The sequence below is a fragment of the Trematomus bernacchii genome, unplaced genomic scaffold (assembly GCF_902827165.1).
Source record: "Trematomus bernacchii unplaced genomic scaffold, fTreBer1.1, whole genome shotgun sequence".
NCBI lineage: Eukaryota > Metazoa > Chordata > Actinopteri > Perciformes > Nototheniidae > Trematomus > Trematomus bernacchii.
This window is the reverse complement of record NW_022987668.1, coordinates 2,254,492-2,280,114: the sequence shown is the minus strand read 5'-3', so window position 1 is coordinate 2,280,114 and position 25,623 is coordinate 2,254,492. Positions and strand designations below refer to the sequence as shown.

General features: G+C 41.5%; 1 protein-coding gene across 1 annotated transcript; it reads right to left on the bottom strand.

Moving 5' to 3' along the window:
- slc22a15 (solute carrier family 22 member 15) lies at positions 1–24,909 on the bottom strand. The gene is made up of 13 exons (XM_034135876.1): positions 24,772–24,909; positions 16,660–16,797; positions 15,781–15,913; positions 14,221–14,385; positions 13,175–13,304; positions 12,198–12,258; positions 9,897–10,057; positions 7,495–7,635; positions 5,384–5,469; positions 4,725–4,833; positions 4,466–4,538; positions 2,751–2,909; positions 1–1,973 (listed from the first exon to the last, which is right to left on the bottom strand). The coding sequence occupies exons 1-13, from the start codon at positions 24,853–24,855 to the stop codon at positions 1,929–1,931; spliced, it is 1,485 nt and encodes a 494-aa protein (XP_033991767.1). The 5' UTR covers positions 24,856–24,909; the 3' UTR covers positions 1–1,928.
- Positions 24,910–25,623: the final 714 nt, after the last annotated feature.

The window sequence follows — 25,623 nt, the reverse complement described above, 5'->3', positions numbered from 1 at the left end:
TAATGATGTTTTCAACTGTTTACTGTTTCCATAGATCGTACCCAGAGACACAGTATACATAGCACACATCGGAATAATATGATTGCATACACAATACAAAATTGGCATCTCAATATCTTATATCATATATTTATTTTGAACACTACATCTGATATCTTAACTTTAGAGTTAAGAGAGGAAGGCACACGAGGTTATGAGGAACACATACAAAAAGTGGATTTAAATTTGAAATGACCACATTCACTTTACAGTATTTCCTGCTTTGTGGTAAAAACGGTGTGCAAACTTCTTCCCTCTGTTACAGGGAAATGTGTGTTTGGGTAATTTAACTGATTACAGAATACTTGGTATGAAAATCCGGACATAGAAAACATAAGAGGAAATAAATAAATATGAATCATCGTAAATTCAACTGGTCCCGTCGGACTTACAAAATATGTCCCACAATGCCCCAGAATGCATTTCACCCTCAGTCTGTAGTGCTGCATAATTACAGCTCAAACACTTATAAGGAATTGAGCAAATTTGACTATATTAAACATCTGCTTGCTGTCGCTACATGTGACTCTCTTTGCTCGTCACTTATCGTCGTGTTTAATGAAGATTTTTCTTGTTACAAGCATTCAATTTAAGGCTGGTGAATGTTTTCTCTCCAGTGTTTTTACTCTTATTTAACCTCATTGAAGGCTCATCAGAATATCACCTCAAAATGAGCAGCAAACGTGTGTTTATTTATCCAATCGCATCAAATATATGCACTAAGAATGCGATAAGCGACAGAAAAACCTGAAATCAAACCAAATTAGGCAGTTATTATTATTTCTAACTGAAGAGTTATGTCAACTTTAGTGCAGTGGAAACTCTCTTATTAGCTTTTTGGTCATGCATTAACCTTTAAGAGAAACGTTGGCATTTTAGGCTTTGCAGACCATTTACATGCACTGAAACACACTAGAGCAAAGAGGAAGCCCCAGAAAGCATAACAGGACCTCTTTAAGAAAAACCTGGAGCACTTTTTAGTTTGGAGATGAGTTTGAATGGGACAGTTCCTGTACGTTTGTGCAGATTTTGAGAAATTGTTATTGAATAGTCACTGTTTTATTACGTAAAAAAATTCTATTTGATTTGAATGTTTCACGAAAGAAAAGGTACATACATATATTTGTGTTTATTTGTGCATGTAAAGGCAATTGGCTGATCAGACTTCCAGAAATCATTAACTCCTTAAGTCAATGAGAAAAGGTTGACACATTATTATTTAGTAGTCAAAATATAAAATTTCATTCGATTTAAACTTCCATAAAAGGAACGCTACAATAAATGCTGGTCAGTCATAGTTCTAAGAAAGAAGGTAGATGGGAATCAGCAGGTCAGAAGAAAATGAAATATTGGAAAGTCTGTGTATCATTACATGTGTTTCCACTCTCTAGGACGTTCAGGACGGAGACACAAGAGAAAGATGGAATCGTTCCCCTGAAAAATGATTGTGGTCCCTATAAATCTAACCTGACTGTATTTTCGGGAATGTTTAGCGTTTGTGGATGCATCGTGTCGGTAAACTTTATTTAGAAAAATATGCGAGTAGCAAGTTGGATTTCCCACTTCTCTGGCATCTCTGGAATGTAATTAAAGTCACATACGTGTCTTTGTCGCCCTGTGTACCTCCAGGTAAGGCACAAACACCTTGTTCATTTTCAGGAAATAGAATAAAAAAAGGCAGTTTTGCTACTGTGTTTTTCCGTGAAGTCACACACAAGAGGAGCAGATGATGACACCTTCGTCCTGGAGGCAGAGCAGCTTCTACGTCCCTAACGGTGTGTGTTCAGAGACGATAACGTGGTGATCAGTCCTTCGAGGTAATTAAAAAAAGGGACAGGTCACCGTTTCTCTGGTGCAGCAGCTTCATAAGGAATCATGTGATGAAGGCCTCACTTGTGGTTCGATTTCAGTTTGTCATCTTCGTACAAAAGAGCCTGAGGGGAAGAGGAGAGGACAGGGAGACACGATTCATGAGAATGATGACAAAGAGATGCTGCGTACAATCACAACTGACTATCAGAGATCTTTTCTGTGATTGGAGATGTCAAAAACGATAGGAGAAAACATGGAGTACAACTTTCTGTTAAATATGTGCCTTGCACGTGTATGTGTGTGTGTGTGTGTGTGTGTGTGTGTGTGTGTGTGTGTGTGTGTATACCTTGCTCTCCAGCATTCTGTAGTGTGCGAGTGTGTGTGTGTGTGTGTGTGTGTGTGTGTGTGTATACCTTGCTCTCCAGCATTCTGTAGTGTGCGAGTGTGTGTGTGTGTGTGTGTCTGTGTGTGTGTGTATACCTTGCTCTCCAGCATTCTGTAGTGTGTGAGTGTGTGTGTGTGTGTGTGTCTGTGTGTGTGTGTATACCTTGCTCTCCAGCATTCTGTAGTGTGCGAGTGTGTGTGTGTGTGTGTGTCTGTGTGTGTGTGTATACCTTGCTCTCCAGCATTCTGTAGTGTGCGAGTGTGTGTGTGTGTGTGTGTGTCTGTGTGTGTGTGTATACCTTGCTCTCCAGCATTCTGTAGTGTGTGAGTGTATGTGTATACCTTGCTCTCCAGCACTCTGTAGTGTGTGAGTGTGAGTGTGTGTGTGTGTGTGTCTGTGTGTGTGTGTGTATACCTTGCTCTCCAGCATTCTGTAGTGTGAGTGTGAGTGTGTGTGTGTGTGTACCTTGCTCTCCAGCATTTTGTAGTGTGTGTGTGTGCATGTGTGTGTGTACCTTGCTCTCCAGCACTCTGCAGTGCGCGTCGCTGCTCAGCTCCTCCAGAGTGTCGACTGCTGGTCTGTTCAGAGTCTCCGGCAGCAGGAGGCCGAGGCAGCCGGCCGAGAAGCCGCTGAGGCAGAACACCGTGAAGGGCATGGAGGTGTGGAGAGCACGCTGCCACACACACACACACACACACACACACACACACACACACACACACACACACACACACACACACACACACACACACACACACACACACACACACACACACACAGGTTAATCTGTGCTTTGACTTTAAGATCAGTTCATAAACCACCAGTGAGATGAAAAACATTATACTTCCTGATCTGAAGTTGAACTTTACTACTTTTAAAAGACTGAAATATTAAAAAATGATCCTGCATTTAACCTAACCCTTCTTTTACATTTCTTATTTATATTATTAATAGACATTCTTAATAAAGGGGCTATATTTGCTACCAAATCACCACTAGGAGGTGCTATATGTTAAAGTTTAAGTTACACCGGCTGCCAACACCCAAGGTCAAATGACAGTTTAGTTTCGCTCTGTTTCAGGGGAGATTTATACTTTAAAGACTATAGTTATTTCAGCAGATGTGCCGGACAACTCATGGATGTTATGTTATATACATTATTTAAATTGGGTTAGATAAAGTAGTCATTTTTAAAAGCAGAGTATAGGTTATTCTATTAATCATTGGACTCATAACTCAATAAAGTAGGTCCAAACATAACGTATACATGTATTTTAAGGCCCATTTCTTCTCTAGTTATAACCCGGATAACACTACTGTAACACTGAGATTAAGAGGGGCTTGGTCATTTTGGGCGGTGTTTCAACATGACTGATCTCATACTTTTTCCACTTTCGAGGAGCTGAATTGTGCCGATCATGTTTCAGCATCCTGAAGGCATTCATGTGTAAAATCAGGTCAAAGTCTGAGGCACTCGTCATGTTTACCTCTCACTTGTTCAGCTTCAGAACACACGGAGATATGTCATGTTTATGTGCTAGACTGGCTGCTATTATCCAAACAATGGCCACTTGTTGTTATAACTGTCACACTTTCCATGTTACATTCTTAAATACTTAAACAATAGATACTTATAATCAATAGATGAACATGAACAAGACAGAAAAATAAGAATCCATTGAAAGAATTATGTATTGAAGTAAAATAATCGTATCGCTTTAAAAGGTTTTGTACGATTTCTTTAGCTATTCTTGTAGTTCCTGTTTCTACTTTTACTCTTCATGTGCGTTTACTTCCCTTTTAAATATTTACTTTGTTATATCTTTGTTCTGCTGCAACTGCTGAATTCCCCCTCAGGGAATCACCTTAAGTCCCTTATTATGTGTAAAAAAGGACTTTTCTTCCACAGGCCAACTCATAAAACATATGTGTTATAACACCTAGTCAAAGATGTTGTAAGAAAGGAGTGTAGAAGACCATGTTTCTCAGAAAATGTGTAAAAAGATGCACTTCAATGCAGTTGCAATGCAGCCTCAGTGTTAATGCATGATGACAACATGTGGAAATGAATAAAGTGATGTAGTCTAAACTGAAAAGAGGACCACTGTTCTAAGTGTACGCTGTTGTTGTAACTAAGATACATTGTTTTAGTTCCTTTTTGCTCTCCAATAAAAGGTTATTGCAGGTCACAGATGACTCAATTCCACACATACACACACACACTCTTACCATCGAGGGAACAAACGGAGCAATAATTCCTCCAACTCTGCAAGACATGGAGCAAACGCCCAAACCAGCGTTCCTGAAAAACACACAAAAAGAGTCATTAAAGGAAAAGCATATCATTGTGTGTGTGTGTGTGTGTGTGTGTGTGTGTGTGTGTGTGTGTGTGTGTGTGTGTGTGTGTGTGTGTGTGTGTGTGTGTGTGTGTGTGTGTGTGTGTGTGTGTGTGTGTGTTTGTGCGTGTGCGTGTGCGTGGTAAGCTCACCTGATGACTGTCGGGTAGAGTTCAGAGGTGTAGACGTAGGCGATGTTGAACGCTGCGCTGACCATCAGTTTTCCCAGAAGCGCCAGCGACGTCACGCTCAGCAGAGTCCCTGCAAACACAGATTCCACTGATCAGATGTAATCAAACCGAAGCTAACTTGTTGCTTCATCTGTTTTAGATAACATCTTTATAAAGAAATTGGCCATTTTGATGCTGCAGAACTTTGCAATTGGGATTATTGTGGAAATTCAGGGATGTAATTATGAATGAAGCTTTGCATTTATTGAGTCCAATATGAGGATGTGATCAAGAAAAGATGAAAACGAAACTTTAAAAAAAACTAGGCCCTTAAAATACTTGATTATTTGGAATAAGAAGAACAGAAAAATAGCAAAACAGAAGAATTACATAAGAGAGTTTAAATACAGAGTTCCTAATTTGCCATCAGAGGATCATCAGTTCCCTGTCAAGTGCATTTTAAATCTTAAAGAAGAAATACAAAGCAATGAGTCTCACATACTTTGTTAGCCTAAAAATAACAGCTGGTATTAGTCACATACATTTTGACTGCCCAGCTCTTGGGTTTCTTTCCTCTCACACTTCCTCCACAGTTGTGTTCAGATGTGTTTCTCTCAGTTTAAGAGGTCTCAGTGTCTCACCTGTGTTTTCAGGGACGAACATCGTGCAGAGGCAGGCGCATCCCGCCAGACCCAGGAAGCTGGCCATGCTCTTCCTCCTCCCCGCCCTGAAGAAAAGACACTGAAACACTTATCACCGGGACATCTCACAGCATTACTACATTTCAGTCAGACAACTCACGTGTTTCTTCATATGTTTATTAGAAGCAGCATATACAGGGGTGCACATAACTGGTACGCATGCGCGGCAACAATCTGAAATGCGTACCGTCACTTGTGTCACAAAGCGCATTTGCGTACCGACGTACTTGTGAAGTTTTTCCAGAAGGCGGTTAGATCACCGGACGACAGAGTCGGTCTCCGTGTGCACAGACAGGGCTGCTGTTAACGTCGGTCTGTACAGCAGCCCTGTGCTAAAACAGCTGATCACAACGTTCACACGCTCTGCGGTCACGAAGCTCTGTACTCCACTACCCCCCCCCCCCCCCCCCCCGTTGACATTCGCGAAGCTCTGTACTCCACTACCACCCCCCCCCCCCCCGCGATACAGAGGGCTACATGGGAAATTTGAGGGGAGCCAGAAGTTGGAGTACCAAACACTGACTCCAGGTACCTCACTGAGAAAGTTGTGTGCACCCCTGAGCATATAGTTTGAGTTAGGCGTCTAGGCTCGGGCCTCATCACTCCGCAGATTTACAAAGAACATTGAGTGATGATTAGATAACTATCCCCCTGAGCCTACAGGTGGAAGCTGGGGTGGAAGCTGGGGAGGAAGCTGGGGTGGAAGCTGGGGTGGAGGCTGGGGTGGAAGCTGGGGTGGAAGCTGGGGTGGAAGCTGGGGTGGAAGCTGGGGTGGAAGCTGGGGTGGAAGCTGGGGTGGAAGCTTGGGGTGGAGGCTGGGGTGGGAGAAGCTGGGGTGGAGCTGTGGTGGAAGCTGGGGTGGAGGCTGGTGGACAGGGGGTGGAAGCTGGGGGGTGGAAGCTGTGTGGAAGCTGGGGTGGAAGCTGGGGTGGAAGCTGGGGTGGAAGCTGGGGTGGAAGCTGGGGTGGAAGCTGGGGTGGAAGCTGGGGTGGAAGCTGGGGTGGAAGCTCGGGTGGAAGCTGGGGTGAAAGCTGGGGTGAAAGCTCGGGTGAAAGCTCGGGTGGAAGCTCGGGTGGAAGCTCGGGTGGAAGCTCGGGTGGAAGCTGGGGTGGAAGCTGGGGTGGAAGCTGGGGTGGAAGCTGGGGTGGTGGGGCAGGCGAGCAGCAGCAACATGAAACACAGCAGCAGCAACATGAACGTAGCAATAGCAAGTGAACACAGCAGCAGCAGCAGCATAGCGAGGCAGAGGCAGGAAGACCTGGCAGCTTCAATAGAGCGGCATGTTTAGGAGAATGTGATTGGTTGGTTGAAAGAGGGACGAGGTGCGTCACGTGTTAATGTATGATTGGTGCTCGAGTTGACTGCCTGAACTAGCTCGCAGGCTTCGCCCCATTACATTTAATTTAGCTTTTATCCAAAGCAACTTGCATCCAGTGCACTCAACCACGGGGACACATTCAGATCTAAAAGACTCCTGCACGAACATTAGCTTCAAGAAAACAAAGTGGGCAAAAATAAAACATAAAGAGTTCAAATCAGCATTTTATGAATAATATATGAATAAGAACTCCAGAAAGGTAATAATTGAGGGCCATTATGTATTATGCATGTAGAAAAAAGCCGGAAGCAGACTGTAATAGCCTATACACAGATACTGATATTGCATAAAAACGGCTTAAAACATTTAGCGCTGCAACTATGAGTCAACGTATCTTTGTGAAATCATCAGGAAATGATCTGTGCCATCTGAGGTCTCAGTAGATTGACGAAAGTTGATAAAAAATAACTGAACACCGCCGATGGTAAAATATACGTGTAATAGTGAGCGGATTATGAGAAAATGAATCCAGAAAGTTAAAGAGACACGAAGGCTAAAGCAAGTTGAATCAAGCAGGAAAGTAGACTGATGATGTTTCAATGCTTTATTAACATTGAGAGCTGCAGCGATTAAATAAGTTAGTAAGTAAGTAAATAAGTAAACTTTTGTGCTGGATTTTGCAAAAGAAACCTGTGTGTGTGTGTGTGTGTGTCTGTGTGTGTGTGTGTCTCACCAGTGTTTGTTGATGAAGTAAATGCAAAGTGGGTAGGCGGGCAGCTCCACGAGGCCGTACATCGCTACGTTAACGTAACGATTCCCCGACGACTCACTGGCACCGAGAGTCAGACCGTAATAAACCAGACTGCACGCATACCTGCAACACACACACACACACACACACACACACACACACACACACACACACACACACCACACACACACACACACCACACACACACCACACACACACACACCACACACACACACACACACACACACACACACACACACCACACACACACACACACACACACACACACACACACACACACACCACACACCACACACACACACACACACAACACCACACACACACACACCACACACACACACACACACACACACACACACACACACACACACACACACACACACACACACACACACACACACACACACACAGATTTAAAAAGTGATGTGTCTGTGGGGTTTTGTTTCCTATTTCTATCATATTTGTTTTTAGTAATAACTTGGATGCTCTTTGACCTTTCTCTTGTTTCCAGAAGCACATCCGAATGTGTTTACTGTAAACAGAAAACACTTCAACTATTTCAAGTGTGGGAATATCTGAGGAACTATCAGAATAATTAGTACTTAGAATAGACTCTCTGTCTGTACACACAAACTGAATGATTGACAATAAAGTTGACTTTGACTTTTGACTTTGACTACTTTGGTCAAATAAGGAAGAAAAATAGAGTTTAAGAGCTCAATGAGGATGTCGTGTTAACCAAACAGAAAACCAAAGATAAAACCAAACTGTTCAACAGATAACATTTGAGGTTAAGAAGTTGGTTGTTAATCTTGAGCAGCTGTGATGAAGTAAGAGTGCAAACGGACCACAGGGCGGTGCAGAGAATTTAAACATGAAGATGGGTGTGTCTGTGTTACATAGCACTGCTGCAACTGAAGTATCAAGTCAGAGAAAAAGAAACTCCATAAGTTCATTCTCAGAGTCTGGAAATACCCTGAATCTCCTTCTAGCATTTAAAAAACAAAACAAAGAAGCAAACATCTTAGGATAAAATATGCAACATTTATGGGATCAAACGCAGAACTGCCACGGTTGATGTACTTTTAAAAACTCAACTGTAGAGACAAAAGAAGCTCAGCTATAGCATGAGTCACAACATGTTCTTCTCTTTAGCGGGCTTTGTCAAACAAGCTGTGAAGATGTTGACATGTTGCCAAAATGCTCCGGGGAACATGACTGTCTGCGTAAAAAATGTGTGAGCAAGAGCTGTTAAACATGACTTCAGCAGACTGACGCTGTTTCAAATAATAATAATTATTATTCATGAAGTTGACATTTACTTCTGAATCAATATTTAAACCCTGTGAAGCTTTTTTATTCGTTTACCCAATGTGTATTCTTTCTGATTATAAAAGGGATGTGTGCAAAGTATCAGATAAAGATTAAGTTGCACTTGGTAGAAGTACTGAGATCTTGTACTTGAGTAAAAGTAGAAGGACTCATATCTTGTACTTGAGTAAAAGTAGAAGTACTCAGATCTTGTCCTTAAGTAAAAGTAGAAGTACTGAGATCTTGTACTTGAGTAAAGTAGAAGTACTCTGATCTTGTACTTGAGTAAAAGTAGAAGGACTCATATATTGTACTTGAGTAAAAGTAGAAGTACTCAGATATTGTTCTTGAGTAAAAGTAGAAGGACTCAGATCTTGTACTTGAGTAAAAGTAGAAGGACTCATATATTGTACTTGAGTAAAAGTAGAAGTACTCATATATTGTTCTTGAGTAAAAGTAGAAGGACTCATATATTGTTCTTGAGTAAAAGTAGAAGTACTCATATATTGTTCTTGAGTAAAAGTAGAAGTACTCATATATTGTTCTTGAGTAAAAGTAGAAGGACTCAGATCTTGTACTTGAGTAAAAGTAGAAGTACTCAGATCTTGTACTTGAGTAAAAGTACTCGGATCTTGTACTTGAGTAAAAGTAGAAGTACCAGAGTGTAGGAATACTCTGTTACAGTAGAAGTCCTGCATTCAAAATGTTCCTCAAGTAAAAGTAGAAAAGTATTCTCGACAGTAAAAGTATTCATTGTGCAGATTGGTCCATTTCAGAATAATATATATGATATGTTTTATAATGATTGATCATGAAAGTGTTCTCAAAGCTGGTACATTATCTGATCTAACTTATATAGATCTATATAACTATATTAAAGCTTTGAATGTAAATAAAATGACGCTAGATATAAGTGAAAAATGACCGAAGTAGCAGTATTGCTAGTAGTAATATTTGAGTTAAAGTAGTGGGAGTAACCCGCTCTGATTTGAGTCGTTTCCGCACCGTGATGCATGTGTTTTTTTCTTCTTCTGTGGTGGAGGAACACTCACCAGACATACATGAGCACCATGGTCCTGAGGCGGAGGACGGGATGGATCCATAACTGCAGGACCCCCGCTCCTCTGTTGCCATGGTTACCGTCTTTAGCGGCGCGGCGCAGTGTCAGGTTTTTGGAGGGGTTTCCGTTCCTCAGAGCTATGTAGCGCAACACCTTTTAAAAGACCGGACAGAAACATATCACAGCAGCTTTATCAAAGAGTTTCAGATGTTTAAAAGATTCTCGTTCTTGCCTATATTTTTATAAACACATCAACATGGGTTACAGCACTTAGTTGTGGCATTTGTTCAAATCTTGGGTTTTTCTCCAATAAATTCACGACTTCAGTCTCGAAAAAAATAGTCTTTTATGTAAGTATTACTCTCCTGCCTCATCTGTAAATTCATGAGAAGAAAACTGGGAAATCCATTGAAGTAATAACAACTCACTTTTGAAGGGAAAATAACAACTATTATCAGATCCGACATAGCAAAGGGTCCTTGTCACATAAAAACATGTCTGAAAATGAGCTGATCAGATTTTGGTCACTGTATGATGTCATAACGATTTGTTGGCTTGTGTAACCATTAGCCAATCAGCAACCAAGGTAATGTAAAAAGAACACAATGGTGCTCTACACCATTGTGTTCTTTTTAACCAAATATCTCTCAGAGGGGCGTGGGGAGTGGCTCCTTATTTTCATCTAAAGTAACAGACTGAGGGTGTTTCTCAATGTCGAGTACGCTTGCTTGGTAGCACATGTCTTCCGAGCGTCTTGCTTCAGAAGCGAGGCAAGAATACTTCCTGGCATTCGGAAAACGAAGAGTGGAACAGGCGAGCAAGTGTGCAGGTGTGCGTCATATGAGAGGCCCCGCCTTACATCTTCCGCCACAGATTTGGGGAAATTGGTCCGTGCGCAAAGCATTGTGGGGATTTTAAGACCGCGGAGTCTACACATGTGCAGCCTCGAAATTTCTCCAAACTAAACACTTCAGAGACATGTTTTTTATATATCTGAGACCTATAATATATTGATGAAAAACAGTATAATAGGGGACCTTTAAATGGTGATTTGTGAAAAAAAAAGTGGACATTTTTCTCCCAGAAATTCACGACTTCAGTCTCGAAAACAGTCTTTTATGTAAGTATTACTCTCCTGACTCATCGGTAAATTCATGAGAAGAAAACAGGCACATCTAGGGATGTCCCGATCACCTTTTTTTGTTCCCGATCCGATTCCGATCATTTGATTTTGACAATCTGCCGATACCGATTTTTCCCGATCCGATCTTTATGCAATGCATTAAGAGAAAAAAAAGGTAACAGATAACGGCTGGTCATCCAACGCGATGAATTCAGCTATCTTGGCTGTTATTTTTTGGGCCTTTTCACTGTTCTGGGGCAGTTTCTCTTTCCTTTTAAAAGTCTCTGAAAGTGTCGGTTATTTCAGTGCCGTTGTTGTTGGTGTTTGTTTCTCAGGTGGCGTATTAGATTGGTCGTGTTGAACGTAGCTCTGTTCTTTCCACCATGCGGAACCTCCGCCTTGCAAACATTGCATCTGGCTGTTACACTGCCTTCGCTTTCAATTTCATAATACTTCCAAACTCCTGACATTTTCTCTGCCCCGACTCCCGAGGCACCAGCTGAACGTAGCCTCTTGTTAGCTTACTGCTACTATTAGACACTGCGCCCACTCTGTTGCCAGATTTGAGAGAAATAAGCAACCAGGTCTATGAAAACAAGCCCAAAAGAAGCAACACATACATGATGTTGTGTAATTTTAAACCAAAACTAAGGCCTCAGGATGACTTTAAGACGTGAACATGGTCATTTTTGTTTTGTAACATTAAATAAAATAAAAGTATTTTATAAAAAAAAATTAAAAAAATAAATAAAAAAATCCCGATCCCCGATTTTTTTCTCCCGATTCCGATCTTTTGAAAATCACGTGATCGGCTCCGATCCCCGATCACGTGATCGGATCGGGACATCTCTAGGCACATCCATTGAAATTAAAGTAATAAAAACCCAGGAAAAATAACATATATCATCTGATCTGACAGTGCAAAGGGAAGCCATTTGGGTCTTTGCCAACAAAACAAAAAAACACTAAAATTGTTGACTGTCATTTTCACGATCATTTTCACACTTTAATCAGAAAATAATCCACTTTTCCGTAAAAAAAAAAAAGGTATTGTCTACTATCCCTCTCCCTTTTTGTTTTACCTTCAATGGTCCAAACACACCGTACAGCACTAGCGTTTTATATTCACTAAAACGTACCCATATATCAGATTTATTGGAGTGTATTTACCTCTTCAGCTCGGTCGGTCTGACCCTGAGAGAAGAGCCAGCGAGGAGACTCTGGGAGGTTTCTGCAGAGAGGAGAGAGATTAATGGATCTGCACAAACACGTCTTTCTGGATGTTAAGTTGAAGAAAGAAAGGTTTTAATATATGTACAACTTCACAACAGCAGCTTATAGAAGAAAAAAACCCATGATAGAAACGTGAAGGTCTTTTTAAATTTGGCTTATTCTCAATAAAAACCTATATAATTTCTATAACAACCAGATAAGTCAACATTTAGCAAAGATTAGGAGTTTTTTTTTTTTCCATTCCAGTTTCCATTCATTTCTGTGCAGTAGAAATGTTTTATTTAGCATCAAAATAAACCTTTGCATGAATTAGTGCTTAGCATTTTTTATATTTTTTGTTTTGAAATCTGATGTAATAACTTTATCGTGGAGAGTGTGCTTGAACTAAAATAGCAAACAAGGGTTGTCAGCACAAATGTTAAACAAGAGGACAAACGTGTCTTTGTTTTGGTTTTATGTGGCTGCATAAACTCTCTCTCTGTTAGAAAAATCTCACTCGTCCCCGGCTTGAGCTTCAATATCAGGATCCATGTATTTATTATCCTCTCCAGAATGGAAGTAGTCATCACATACAGAGCATCAACTAGTTCCTGAACAGTGTCCTTCACATGCTGATATCCAAGAGAGGGAGTTACACAGTCACAAGATGGAGGAATAGAAAGCAGTATTCAATGTTTACTTCAGATTAGCTCCACGTCAGAAATGATCATGCTTGTCATATGTCTATCTCCATAGAGGCTGAATCATCATGTTAATCACATAGCTATCATATGCCTCAAACAGTCCTGATGCTCTTCTAGGTAATCATGCATCCTGTCATGTTCACAGCTACAGTTGGGATACCTTTGTTAGCATGTGGACTCTCATGTTGGTACAATCAGTATTTTCCCAACAGTCTCTGAAGTCTTACTCACACGGACAGCAGGAAGAAGAGGACCCCGGAGGAGTTGGCCACGATGGCCAGGGTCCTCCACGGCCGGATGAAGTAACCCAGTGCTCCGAACAGGGCGATGCCGACTGCAAAACTTATGCTGGTCAACGTCCCTGAGGAGGAAATTAAAAAAAGGGAACAGCAGGATAATTCTGTGGTTAGAGCGACTGCACTGTAACAGCGGCACGGCAAAATCAACAATTATATCACTAAACTCTATATTAAGTAAGAAAGCAAACAGCAGCGAACAGTCCCACTTCTTAGGAATCTAGGGTCATTCTAGGTGATAAAAAAAATAAAAGAATAGCAGGGTAATATTCTAAGAAAACGATTCTGAATTTCCAAGGTTAATAATAATAATAATAATAATAATAATAATAATAACTAGGATTTATATAGCGCCTTTCAAGAAACCTAAGGACGCTCGACAATACATCGAGGGGCCATGGGGGGGACAAAACGGTCACATTTACAGTGGCAAATAAACGAGAAAGTCAAAAATGTAGAGAAAATAATTTGAGTTTTTCCTGGGATTAAAAATAAATACATTTCCTGCATTTGTTTTTTTCTGGAATTATGAAGTCACGACTTTTAGTACAAAAAATAAGGAATTTACAGGAATCAAAATCGCTTAACTTTGCAAGGTTGGTTCATATATTGGATTTTATTTTCCAATGATTTTGTCATTATATACATCAACCACTTTAACCTCCTTCCTCTAGTAACGTCATGTTTCTTTTTCTTTTTTTTTAAATGTCATGGCCACGTCGTACACATGATTAATCACAACTAAATCCTGTCATAATCCAATATGGTTTCATCAATAAGCTCTATATTCAAGTTAAATGAATATCTAAGAAGAAAAGCAGCAAATAGTCCCGTTTCAGAAGCTAAGACCTGATCAAAATCGTCTCTTTACCTGACATATATCCAAATAAAAATGATCCACTTAATTAGCAGGTGAAAAAAAACCAGGACTTCATAAAGACAGAGTGATGCATGATGGGATTGTTTTGGTGTTTTCCGTACCGGTCATGGCCCAGTAGGATTTCCCCACGTATTCCTGAGTGAGCACGAAGCAGACGAGGCCGATGCCGCCATTCATCAAACCGACCAGGAGGCGCGACACGGCGAACACCTCGTAGCTCGGAGCGAAGGCCGTGACATAACCGAAGATCACCTCGAAAAACAAAACTGGGACGAAGAGAAAGAGATTAAAATGATATACATTTACATGAAAGGAATTCCTCTACTACCCCTAGTCTTCCCGTGAAATTATAGTTCTATAAACCCAATTTTTTTTGTAGCTTTTCTGTGATTTTAAGTCTGTTTTATTACATTTTGTCTGTTTTACTTTGTGTTTTATGATGCGTTTAGTTTCTGGCTTGTAGTTCATTCAGATCCTCGACACATATATATATCTTTATTCTGTTTTTAAAGGTCCCCTATTATACTGTTTTTCATCAATATATTATAGGTCTCAGATATATACAGAGCCTGTCTCTGATTGGCTGAAACACCAAACAGATCATTGCAGCATTACCCATAATCCCCTCTGTTTCAGCCCTGTTTCAAAAGTGCTGATTCTCTGTCTGTTACTTTAGATGAAAATAAGGAGCCCCTCCCCACGCCCCTCTGAGAGATATTTGGTTACAAAGAACTCAATGGTGCTCTATGAGGAGATTCAGGTGATAAGGTGGGGGGGGGGGGGGGGTTACCTTGGTTGCTGATTGGCTAATGGTTACACAAGCCAAAAAATCGTTATGACATCACTAAGTGGCCAAAATCTGATCAGCTCATTTTCAGACAGGTTTTTATAGAAATGGATCAGGACAAAAAGAGAGAGAATCTTTGTTCCTGAAACTTTCAGAGTCTCTTTACACAGAGGGGACACATGTTGATGTAGAAGAGACATGAAGAAGAGGGGACACATGTTGATGTAGAAGAGACATGAAGAAGAGGGGACACATGTTTATGTAGAAGAGACGAGAAGAAGAGGGGACACATGTTGATGTAGAAGAGACATGAAGAAGAGGGGACACATGTTGATGTAGAAGAGACATGAAGAAGAGGGGACACATGTTGATGTAGAAGAGACGAGAAGAAGAGGGGACACATGTTGATGTAGAAGAGACATGAAGAAGAGGGGACACATGTTGATGTAGAAGAGACATGAAGAAGAGGGGACACATGTTGATGTAGAAGAGACATGAAGAAGAGGGGACACATGTTTATGTAGAAGAGACGAGAAGAAGAGGGGACACATGTTGATGTAGAAGAGACATGAAGAAGAGGGGACACATGTTGATGTAGAAGAGACATGAAGAAGAGGGGACACATGTTGATGTAGAAGAGACATGAAAAAGTGGATTTTGCATAATAGGTGACCTTTAATTTGTGTACAATGCCTCGTTAATCTGCTGCTACTGCTTTGACAAAACAATTTCACAATTCGGGATCAATACATCGAATCTAAATGAATTATTATCATGGTTTAAATGTGTTTTTATTCGGAAAGCACTTTGTCACTGTGTTTGAAAGGTGCCAAATATATAAAATGTATTAAATATTTTATAAATATTCACCCACCTGTCAGGTAAACAGGTCTCCTGCCGATCTTATCGGAGAGAGGCCCGAAGAAAACGTTCCCGAACAAAAGCCCGGCGAAGAACAGCGACCCGGCGAGACTGACCTTATAGGCCTGCTGCTTCACCAGAAACCACTGCCACAAAACGAGAAAAAAGGTGTATTTATTGACCTGTTTTTGTGTGTTTTGCTCAAAATACAAACAATTATTTTCCATCCAGTACGCAAACAAACATGGCTGATTGTATACCTTGAATCCAAAGGCAGTTTTTTTTAAGTACAAATAGCAAACGATAGACAATAACTAAGCAAATAAGTATTTAACTGGAAATAATGCATAATTATCAAGAACACTCATGTTAAGTGGACAAACATACCATTAAAATACAAAATGATAACACTAAAAACTGACTGAAAGACGGAGATACATTTAAAACTATTTCTGGATGATTCTGATAATGCATGTTTGGTACTTTGGTATCTTTTATGGATGCTTTTTTTAATATCTGTGCTTGCAGAATGAATTAAACTGCACACAGCGACACAGAAAGGTAAGCATGAGTGGGTTTGAATGATTAAAAAAGCCAAACTGAAATAACACCAAAACACACTGACAACAATAATGAATGTGTTTATAGAAAAGTGTAAAACTTGTGATAGCTTTTGGATAACACATTAAAAAACAAGAAAATTAGCAAAGATAACTTTAAACGACTTTAAATACATATGTTGATATATGTTTGTTATTATATTCGGGATTGTGGGAAGCGGTCTGTACACACAGACTGAAAGATTGACAGGTTATCTGATTGTGATACAGTGATATATATTCAACTATTTCTGTACTTCATGGATAATGCCTGTGATCTCCGTCTCTCTCACCTCGGTCACTATGGAGTCGATGTCCTCGGTGAAGACGACGCGTTGCAGGCCGGACGAATCTCCGTCCTGAGGCTCGAGGTGGTGCTCCGGAGTAGATCCAACCAGAACAATCAGCATGGACTGACAGGCCATATACACCTGAGACAACACAGGTAGAATAGAGTAGAATATAATCCTGTATTGTCATTAAACAGGTACAATGAGTTGAGTAGAACTAATCCTCGTACAAGACAACATACAAACAACAAGCATTCATACTTCAATATGCAGATAAAGTTAAAGTGTAGGAATATATCGGTTTAAAGGTCCCATGTCATGCTTTTCTGGTTATTACCCGTCCCCTTGTGTGTTATGTAGCTTTTTCTGCATGTAAACGGTCTGCAGAGTCACAAACCCTCAAAGTACACCCTGTAGCGAGTAAAACTCTAACATAGAAAAGACCTGTCTATGCTGCCCCAGAACGCCTCGTTGGGGATTTCTCTTTTTCCATTGTTTACTTCTTGGGTATAGTGACATATTTCGGGTATAGTGACGTGACGTAACGGCTCCGCAGATTAGTCCAAATGGACCAATCTGCGGAGCCGTTACGTTACGTCCGCAGAGCCGTTACGTTTGGACCAATCCGCGGACTTCCTCACACACACACACACTTGGCGGGACGTTGCGAGGCTTGCTGCTGCGATGACCGGGACACTGTGAGCTGGCTCACTGGTGTGGGGTCGGCGAGACAGCGAGACACCGCGGCACTCAGCCTGGGCACACACACAAACTCCCAGCCAGGCTGCGGGTGTGTGTGTGTGTGTTTCGGGCTCGGTTTCGCTGTGTCTCGCAGACGGCCACTGGGCTCACAGGGAGGGGGGGGGGCAGGAGCTCCAACAAGCCGTTTAGGACAGAGAGTGAATACACATACTATACAGAGATGCTGTATGAGAAACCAATGTAAGTTTGGAAAATTGCACAATATAAATGTATTTTAGTAGACCTAAACAATGGAATTATGATCAGTAGAAATGGCCATGACATGGGACCTTTAAGTAAAAATAAATAGGTTTGAATGTGTATACTGTAGTGCCGAGAGAAGGGAGTCGGAGGCGGTGCAATGAAGGTACAAATCTGGCTTTATTGAGCAGCAGAAATGCACATGCTGTCGGGTCGCAGCCCGAGAAGGCAAGAGAAAGTGAAAGGGAGGACACACAGGGTGTTTCTCAATCGCGAGTAAAGCTGCTTCAGAGCCACTATTTCAAGCATACTACGTCATCGAGTGCCGCCGAAGTACTGTTCCAATCTCCAGTATACTTGGAAATCTACCGAGCCCGGCGTACTCCGTTTGGAGAAATATCGAGTCTGCACCATAGACTGCGGGTGTTTCTCAATCGCGAGTACGCTTGCTTGGTAGCACATGTCTGCCGAGCATCTTGCTTCAGAAGTGAGTCAAGAATACTTCCTGACATTCGGAAAACAAAGAGTGGAACAGACTAGCAAGTGTGCAGGTGTGCGTCATATGAGAGGCCCCGCCTTACATCTTCCGCCACAGATTTGGGAAAATTGGTCCGTGCGCAAAGCATTGTGGGGATTTTAAGACCGCGGAGTCTACACATGTGCAGCCTCGATATTTCTCCAAACGGAGTACGCCGGGCTCGGTAGATTTCCAAGTATGCTGGAGATTGGAACAGTACTTCGGCGGCACTCGATGACGTAGTATGCTTGAAATAGTGGCTCTGCAGCAGCTTTACTCGCGATTGAGAAACACCCTGTATATATAAATGGACGTAGGGTCCGTGACGTCACCCATAGGATTCTGCAGAGTTGCCGAGAAGCCCTTAGTAGGCGGAGTCGGCCACTAACGGCTCGACAGTGACGTCTGAGTCTAACTCCCGCCTGCTCCAGCCTGCTCCAAATAAGGGCAAAGAGGCGGAGCCGAGGCGGGACCTGCTGCCTCCAGCTGGGAAGTAACAGAGCTAGCTCAAGCTAAGAAGCTAAGCTAACATGCTTCCCTATCTGCACACTGCCGTCACATTTTACGTTTCTAAGGTAAGCGGACATGAAACTATTCAGCAAAACTATAAATAATAATCTAAGTTATTGAGTTTTTAGCATAATACTTCAGAATCTTAAAATCCCTTAACGTTTGTATGCAATGTGCTAAATGCAACACTGGAATCAAACAAATATTAATATGTTTGCATGACATTAGTTATTTATATTTTGCTATCACTTAATTATACGTTTAATACATTTAAGTTAAGCTAAGGTGCATGTGATGATATCTAGTTAGTGCTCTTACCTGTGAGGCCTCTTCCAAACAGCATTATAACCAGACTGTATCATTAAAACTATAAGTACCAGTTCTAGATCCTTGACTTTAGACAAACAATTCAAAAGACAAAATGTATTTAAAGACCAATCTTTATTTGAAGGTGCCTCTTAACCTGAGATATTAGTTATACAGTAATAGTATTGACAATCTAAAAAAACTGAGCAACTCAACAGTCAACTTTATATTTCTTATTGTCTAAAGCATTTATTATTTTCATTTCCCCCCACTCATATTCAGTGTGGACGGATTGAGACAGCGTGGTGTCCAGAGAGCTGCAGAGACTTCAGGGAGAAACCTCCGTGTGATGGACGTCCAGTCTGTTGGTTTGGAGAGGACTGAGGGTCTTTCCTCTGTGAGGAGGACCAGGCCTGATGGAGGAGCCCATGCATAGCTGATACCACCTGATCAGGCCTAGTCTGTCACTGTATTTGACTAAATGTGTTTACTTATACATTTAATAGGTTTACACCTTCTGTCCATATGTGCTTTTTATTTAAAACATGTTTGATTAACTTTTGGTTCAGATTTCAATAAATTGAATTTGTATTTGCACTCCTTTTGTCCATTATTCTTACTGAAAATGTTAGATTACACATTCACATCCGACTGAAGATTGGCCCCATTTATTTGCGTTGCAAACTCTGCGGTACAAGGTACATGTTGTGAAGCTCATAAAGTGAGGCAAATAGAAATAATCAGCTGATGGAGTGTAGATGTGGAAATAGGTGCATTCGATCAGCTGACTTCACAATAAAAGTAGTTTCTTAGTGAATGTCCTGTACTGGTCTTAACATCTCATAACATCAGCTTTTAATTTTCTTATTGGATGTTCTTCTTGACCCTCAGAGAAAGAGGAGATGCTGAATCGTGTCTTTCAGGCATGTCCTTTCCTAACAAAAATTACAGGAAACATAAAACATATTATTGCAGAACAAGTGTGTTATTTATGAAAGAGGTGTGCTTGTGTGTTTAGGGGCTGTAGATATAATTATTTTGTAATTGTAATGTTTTATTTTATTTCAACAGTGAGCTACAAAGACAATCAGATTATGAATGAACAGTATGAAATTCATCAACATTGAAATGTATTTTATTATCAAAATAATATTTAACTGTTATCAAAACTTAGTGCAACTGTAGAAGCTTGCTCTGTTGTCTCACTGAAATCATAACTTTTACCACGTTTTTTTACAGACAATATTGAGAGATAAATAGCAGTTGTCACTGTGTTAAATATCTTTGCCTTCAATACCTTCAATTAGAAAGCTGACAGTCATATTGCTTGTTAACATCTAAATGTAACCCTTTGCATGGAAAAAACCCTCAACTTCACTGATGTGTAGGTGATCTAGTATTTAGTATTGTTTAATGGAATGTATATCAGTGTATTAAAGTCAATACTTCATTTATTTAAACCAATATCTTTCTTGATTCTTTGTACAGTATGAAAAAAGAGTATTTGTACCTGTGCTGAAGTTCACTGCTGTGAGGAGTCCAGTTCTGTCTCTCACTCTCTGGTCCAGCCTGTCTGCATCACCTGGAAACTTTAAACAAACAGATATATATGTAAAGAACCATGTGTACAAACAATATAACTGATTATCTTCTGTTGAACATGTTGGATTGTGTATTGTCCGAGTCAGGGTCCTTTTTATTTTACTGTAACTTTGGATGCTGTTGTGTTACTGTTTATTTGATACCAATTTGGTAATGCAATTAATAAAAACAACAACGTTTGGGTTCGTTCTTCAGATGACTGTGACGTTAACGTGTAAGCTCAATAATGAACTCCAGCTCAACCAACCATATTGTAATATCTAAGTAATCATCTTGAAATATGACATTAATAATTGTAATATACACACATCTTATTGTGAGGTTGATTTCACATACACTACTTCGACGTTAGCTTGTCTACATACTTGAGCATAGCCAATTTAAATGAACCTTAGCGATGCATACAGTTCCTACCTACATAATAAAATATCTCTCTAAGTTACAAGGATGACCTTATTTTATCAACCTCAAACAGAAGCCTTTTGTTCTACAGTACTATCTCACTTAACGCTTAACACTTGTCTATTTCATTTGAACCTTTATATATACAGTCTATGGTTTTAAGTTAACTTGGAGGATACGATTAGCATCGTTAGCACCGATGTAGCTCCCACTCGCTTACACGCTAACCCAAGCCTTAACATTCATTACGTAGCTGATTAAAATCATAAACACATAAATAAAGTACTCGAATTTCACTTACCGCAAAACGGCATTCATGCACCGTCTGTTTTAACCGCAGAGCGAGTCACAATAGTCCGATATATAAGCATGAAGAACAAACAAACACGGCCGGGATCAAGTTGTGTTCCCTGGATGAACTGACCAGGCAGAGTCCCTGTAGCTTCACGGACGGAGCAGCTAGCAGAGAGACAAAAAGCTAACAGCAGCAGTCACCTGACAGAGCTGTCACTCAATGTGACCACGCCCTAATTTATGCAAAAACTTTAAGACCTAATATAAATAAAAGGGTCGTGTTAGAAAACAATTCACTCACAGATCCATAATCATGAAGGTGGAATCTAACTATATTCATAATAATATTTATTGGATCCATAGGTAGAAACATGTTTTTTTAGGCTGTGAAATTGGGCATTTTAACATGGGGCTCTATGGAAATTGCTCCTTTCTGCAGTCAGCGCCAATCGGCCAATATATGAACTGCAGTTTGTGGCACTTCCGCATTGGTGTCCCGGCTCTTCCCCAGAGTTTGCCGCTTGGTCTGCACATGAGTAGACTTCGCGGTCTTAAAATCCCCACAATGCTTTGCGCACGGACCAATTTCCCCAAATCTGTGGCGGAAGATGTAAGGCGGGGCCTCTCATATGACGCACACCTGCACACTTGCTAGCGTGTTCCACACTTTGTTTTCCGAATGCCAGGAAGTATTCTTGACTCGCTTCTGAAGCAAGATGCTCGGCAGACATGTGCTACCAAGCAAGCGTACTCGCGATTGAGAAACACCCACAGTAGGTACACAGTAGGTACCGTCAACATATGCGTCCGTGCGGAAACAATACCCCCAACCTGTAGTTCCATGATTGGATTATGGAACCACAGTGTATGAATCAGTGATCACTACACAAGCCCCCCCAGAATTCAACCATGGACACAATCCTCGCGTCCGGGAGGAAGCACCACAGGGGCCGAGGAGGGCGGGGCCGCCGGCGAGGGCCGGGCCAAGGAACGGGCCGTCGGAAGGGGCCCGCAGGAGAGGGTAGGGGCCCCAACGAGGGCGAGGGCATCCCCACCGGAGGGTGGGGGGCGGGCCGCAGAAAGCAGGGTCGCGTCATGGGGACAGGCGTGAAACACCCGGAGGTCCCCAGCAGGGAGGAGCGCCGCCCGGCCGCTGGCGAAGGCACAGCGGCGGCGGGCACGAAGTCCTCGGGAGGAAGGAGCCGTGTCCCCGGGAGGAGGGAGCCGTGGACAGGGGAGAGGCCAGACGGGGCGCCGTCGAGGCGAACCGTGAGCCGCGGTTAGAGGTGAGGCCAGGCAGGGTCCCGAAGCGCGCCACCCGCGGGCCGATGAAGGCATGGGCGACGTTCGAAACCGCCGAGGCGAGGGAAGAGGCGAGACGGGGTCCAGAAGCGCGCCACCCACGGGCCGAAGCAGGCGTGTGTGACGTCCGAAGCCGCCGTCGAGGTGGTGAAACAGTGAGAGGGTCCACACGAGGCCGACCAGCCATGGTCGAACCTCCTCTCAGGCACCAGAAAAAGCTCAAAAAGGGTCGTCCTGTCCACGAACAAAAACAGGTGGGCGAAATAGCGAGAGGATCCACGCGAGGCCGACCAGACTTGATCGAACCTCCTCTCAGGCACCACAAAAAACAAAAACAAAAAAAACAGTCGGATGTCGATAGCTGCTAGCTGCTGTGGCTAGCCGTCGTTAGCTGTTGCCAGCTGCTAGCCGTTAGCAGTCGTGGCTAGCTGTTCTCGGCGGCCGTTAGTCGCTGGCCGGACATGCAGCCGCATGTCCCGAATAAACCCGGCACGGTCGTGTATCGGCTCCATGGAAGGCTTGCTGTCCCCCAGAGCCGAAAAGCCGTGGAAATGGCGAGCGTCGTCCGCGTCCATTCCGGAGGGCGCACCAAGCCACAGTCCGTGCGCACGTGGCAGCCACGGAGGTCTCCAAAAATCCCCGGCATCTCGAGAAAAGCTGCGCTTTTTGCCGTGTTCGATTCAGTCTCGGATCCTTCGCGAGACTTATGTCGGGGTCACCAATGTAGTGCCGAGAGAAGGGAGTCGGAGGCGGTGCAATGAAGGTACAAATCTGGCTTTATTGAGCAGCAGAAATGCACATGCTGTCGGGTCGCAGCCCGAGAAGGCAAGAGAAAGTGAAAGGGAGGACACACAGTAGGTACACAGTAGGTACCGTCAACATATGCGTCAGTGCGGAAACAATACCCCCAACCTGTAGTTCCATGATTGGATTATGTAACCCCAGTGTATGAATCAGTGATCACTACAATACAAAAAAAATACAAAAAATAAATATATATATATATATATATATATATATTGTGTCAGTGCTGGAGTTTAGTGCAATTATTGTTCTGGGGAAGAAACTGTCTTTAAGTCTGTTTGTCTGTAATTGTAAAGACAGTACATAACGCAGAAGAGCTCTATACAAATGGCTGCAATGGGCAACAAATGGATGCTATGATTGAACCACTTGTTAACCAGCGAGGGGGGATGAATTCTGAAAATGTACATCCATTATTCTTAATGACAATCTACCACAATGCTGGCTAACTGCATTATTAACTGGGTGATTTATTATCAATTAACCACTCTTAAAGAAATGCTATAATATCCGGTCTTTAATTCAATGTTTTATTGTTTCTGTGTTCAATTCAGCATCATGGAAACTTTTGTTATTGTGACATTTAACAACCACTAGCTAGAGGGAGGGTTGGCTTAACCAAAACGGAAGCTTTGCCAAACGTCATTTGCATAATGCAATATTTACAATGAAATGTGGTATAAGTCCAACTACAGTGCGATTGGGAAATGTATTTAAGTTGTTTTTGAATATGTGGCTTGTTGCAATAAATTCGGGACATGTTTAAAGTGGCTATAACCTATTTTTCTTTAATTTAATGTCAACTTTCTTTAATTACAAGTTCATTGTGAGGAAGTTGGCGATTCAATTTGGTAATGGTGGCATCATGCAATACATACCACGTGGGCAATTACTTCAAAAACATGTAGTAATAAGTGGGTTTTGTGATAACTTTGGCCTAAGTTTGGGCTTTGTTCTTACAACATATGTAAACATTTTGGACTACGTGTGAAAGTACCCGGATGTGTTGCTCATCTGTACGTCATGTTGAAAAAAGAGGTTCAATACAATACATGTATGTAAAAACAAGCTTTGTATTGTGTGCCGAATTAAAGAATAACAAGTCAATATTAAAAAAAGTGTTGAGTTAAAGGCAGCTTTTTGTGTAAGTTTACAGATAAACCATGCAACACTAAAATCTCAGTTTTTCGAAATGAAGTTCTCTATCTTGCAGAGTGAGCTTGGTCAATTACAAGCAACAGCTGCAGGCACAAAGCTGCTAACATGTTGCATTTATCTCACAGTTAAATGGTATTTTGTTGGTCCACATTTAAAGGTTTAAAAAGCCCCCTTGTAAAGCCACGTAGCGCTATTTCACCCGCTGTTGTTGCAGGGACAGTTTCCGCCACAGCTGCTTGTTTTCATATAGAAATGTATATTTGTTTTAATGCACAAACCTGTGTGAGAACAAGCACAGCCACCGCCCGCTGCTGGTAGGGTCCAAATTCGCCGACAACTTGAAAAGCTTCTTCTAAATCCATCCCAGGTTGGACGGCCAGGCGGTTCTCTGTGTGTTAGCATCACCACCACCACTAACAAAGAGTAAAGAAAGGGGTGTGTGTGCGCCTGTGTGAGTGGTGAGAGAGCAAGAGAGAAATCCGCACTCACTTCCGGGTTCGTCTTGCTGTCGAATCAGTATCAGAAACGGTTTTATTCCGTCTTTATTCGTCCCTCAGAGGAGAAAATGTACATTTGTGACAGCAAGTAAAGAGACAAAGATAGCTTGATATTAATTAAGAAGTATGCAACAACAAAAAAAGATTAAAGATACATGTTAAAATGACACTATTTACTATTTAAGATTCAAGATTCAAAGGTTTTGTTGTCAAAGCTACAGTGTAGAAATGGCAATGAGATTCTTCTGACCTGTGCTCCTCCAACAATGCAACATATATAATACAATACAAAAATGCAAAGTAGTGCAACAAGTCTATATACAACATATATTTACAAAACACACATCAAATACCAGTAAAAGTTTTTGAGATATAGCAGGTGAAAGAAATACAGGTGCACATCCATTTATGGTATATACTGAATTGCACATAGTAGTATTACACAACAGGGGTGTTATAGTATTATTACTATGTTAATAATACTATGACACTGTACTATAGGGGTGTTCTAGTAGTATTACTATGTTAATAATACTATAACACTGTACTATAGGGGTGTTATAGTAGTATTACTATGTTAATAATACTATGACACTGTACTATAGGGGTGTTATAGTAGTATTACTATGTTAA